This window comes from Belonocnema kinseyi, chromosome 2 (assembly GCF_010883055.1).
Source record: "Belonocnema kinseyi isolate 2016_QV_RU_SX_M_011 chromosome 2, B_treatae_v1, whole genome shotgun sequence".
Classification (NCBI taxonomy): Eukaryota; Metazoa; Arthropoda; class Insecta; order Hymenoptera; family Cynipidae; genus Belonocnema; species Belonocnema kinseyi.
Genome location: NC_046658.1, coordinates 112,900,755 through 112,903,890, shown reverse-complemented (window position 1 = coordinate 112,903,890; position 3,136 = coordinate 112,900,755). Strand labels below are relative to the sequence as shown.

Genomic DNA, 3,136 nt, shown 5'->3' with positions numbered 1-3,136 from the left:
TTAATTAATTTCACAAATTGTTGATTAATTTTAAAATTTAAAAGTTAATTAATTTGAAATATTCGATTAGTAAAAATTAAAAATTGCTGTAATTTAAATTTAAATTATATTTCGTTAAATAAATTTATTTTCATTAATTACACTCGTACTTGGATTTGAGCACAGTTTTGGTTATGATCCTCGACTGAAAGCCAGACTATCCAAGCGTAACCATCAGGACCCTATGAATATTCTGAGTGAGCCGACTCAATGTTCAAATAAAAAAAAAAAGAAATTCTGCCACATCCTACCCCTTTTCCAGCATGAAAAATTACTATTTAAAATAAAATTTTTTTCAACATTTATAATTAATTAATGAAACCAAATTTATTAAACATATTATAATTTTAATGATAATCGTAGAAATTTTTAATTTTTACTGTTCTAAGTTTTCAAATTAATCAACTGTTAAATGCCATTTGCAAATATTTTCGAGGTAATATTCGTAAAATTAGCACCACAATATACTTTAGTATACGTGGTTTTAACGGAACGAGGATAGAATTAGTCGTGAACGTGATATTTGCAGATTTTCATTTTTTGGGGTTCTTCGGAAGAAATGTTAATATTTTTGGCTTTCCCACGCATGACATTCTACTTTTCTACGAGAAAGAAGTTGTTTCCAAAAGGTTTTTAATCATTTACTGCAAACTTCAGAAAAACTATCAAAATAAACAATTGCCAACGTTAGTTAAAGTGGAAACAAAAAATTTGAGAAAATTTGAATATTTTCTAATGTGAAAATTTTGTTTTTATATGTATGAAAGAAGCAATTAAGAAATATTCTTTAAAAATTCTTCAAAGTATACTCTTATTTTTTAAATATTTGCTTACACGTTGTGTTTTTGAAAATTATGACTCCATTTTTTTTATCACAAATTGCACTATAAATGAATGTAGAACTTTCTGTTTTCAATAAGGGGTAACTGATTTCGTTGCATTTTACATGACTGAATCCAACGAGTCTTTTTTATCAATAAAATCGACTGTCAAAAAAAACTTTAAAAAAAAACATTATTCACGATATTTTCATATTTTTTTGCGACTATCTCGAGAACTTTTAAGATATCGAGAAAGTAAGACACTCGTTGGACTTTAAGATGTACACTACGTACAATAAATCTCAAAAGTTGCCTATATTTGAAATAATTGATTAAATTTAAAAAACTAGATCTATTATTAATTTCTGTCATTCTTGACGGAGGCTTATAAACAGACTTTAGAAAAAAATAATTCAGGTACAAATTTTTCATTTAAGAGTGGTTATTTAGAGATTTTGTTCTTCCTTGCTCTATAAGGAAAAGTTGAACTTCTTATTGAATACAAACGATCAAGACCTTATATTATTCTTCGAAGAATTCTCTAAATTTCTTTTAGGATGGACTTTATTTAAAAATGAATTCAGAAATCACACAATTACTATTGTTATGAACAATGATAGTTTAAATTTGAATAAGAACTATACAAATTGCATTGTAAAGAATTCTTAAAAGAATAAAATGAGGCCTTGATCATACACGGAGAGAAATTTCAAGAAAGTAATTCACGAAACTGCTCCTTGATCTTATTCTAGCTTTGGCGCAAGAACTAAGATCTCGGAACCCTTCCCTGACGAGGAAGCAAAAACTAAAACTCGAAATTACCACTTTTAAATAAACAATTTTAATCTGAATTATTTTTCTAAAATTCCCTTAGATGCTTCCGTCCAAAATTTTATAAATCAATAATAGATTTTTTTTCGATTTTATAAATCATTTTAAAAATTGGAGACTTTTGAAAGCGCAATTATATTTTAAACAAAAAAGTGGACTATAAAAATATCTAGATCTTGATGTGTAGATAAAGAATGGAGGCCAAATTTGAATTCAACCGGAAAAACTACTATAACACGTCCCACTTCATGAATCACATTTTTTTATCAGTGTTTTTAAATAGATATCTGAATTTTTCCTTCGATTAAAAAATATATAACCTGTAGAAAAGATCGGATGATGTTTGCTTTCAAACCCTTGGGAGGTTCGTTCGTCATCTTTACCCCATTTTGTAAAACACTAACGGGAAAATGTTCTGCAGGGTAACTAGTTAGCCAGAGTCGAAAGTCTGGATGAACCGTTTCTGGAGTGAAGTTTTCACAAATCTGAAAGTAGTTAAATCAATTGCCGCATTTGCATATTCCAATCTTCAAGATATTGAATACCTTTTCCAAAGTTCCCATCCAACTTTTAGCCAAATGACAATTTTGCAAAACAACCCATGTTCCATTCTTCATTCCCTCATCAATGATCCTTTCAGCGATCGGACCTTGGCCTTGACCCAAGGACAAAGAGAACAGCCTGTTAGCACCAAATCCTTGATCATCGGCAAACTTCAATAAAATAGCAGTTGGATCAGCGCCCGGGGTGAGAACAAAAATAAGAGGAATGCTGCAGAAGGAGTCAGCATACGAAGCAGCCAAATCGAAGGGTGGTGATTCAATAAATTGCTTTCCCATTTCAGCTATAAATTACGATCCATCATTAAAATAGTAAAAAAGTCAGTACGTCTTCAGCATTCCCTCCTTTATATTTATCCCCTGAATTCCCAAGGCTCCATTCTTTTCCCGTATAATCCGGAAGGCGAAAAAGTTGACGTGAAAAGATGGGGCCTCTTACATCTTCTTGCTAGGCACAATCACACTCAATCTCCTGTGTGACTAATGACCTTGCCTTTCCGGGGATTCAGCAATTAATTATAAGTTTGAAAAAGACCAGATAATGAAAAAACCAGTGCAATGCACTTTTTCAGGGCGGCCACAGACTAATGTACTTGAAAAAGTGTGAAAAGTGACTAATTTAAACTGAAAAAGGATTTGTGTGCACAAAAAAGGCCTGTAATGTCAGTAAAAACTGTTATCTAATAAAAAATTCCAATTCTATTCAACACTTAAATGATCAATTTTTAAAAAATTATAATTAATTTTAGTACAATTTTCATACCTTTGACACTTACCCGAACAAAAATGCTTCGCCTTGAGTTCGACTTGAATTGCCCCCAATCAAGACATGCTGAAGCCGAAAAGGTCGACTTGAGCAGGTCTCAATTTTGAGATGGAGCCAGA

The 3,136-nt window shown here is 31.0% G+C and overlaps 1 protein-coding gene across 1 annotated transcript in view; it reads right to left on the bottom strand.

Annotated features, from left to right (window-relative positions):
• Positions 1-3,136, bottom strand: part of LOC117182945 (dynein heavy chain 7, axonemal) — a 51,054-nt gene that overhangs the window by 12,611 nt on the left and 35,307 nt on the right. The window contains exons 27-28 of the mRNA XM_033376062.1: positions 2,237-2,535; positions 2,012-2,176 (exon numbers count right to left, since the gene is read on the bottom strand). Coding sequence (XP_033231953.1) covers positions 2,012-2,176; positions 2,237-2,535 — 464 coding nt within the window. The remainder of the gene's footprint in view (positions 1-2,011; positions 2,177-2,236; positions 2,536-3,136) is intronic.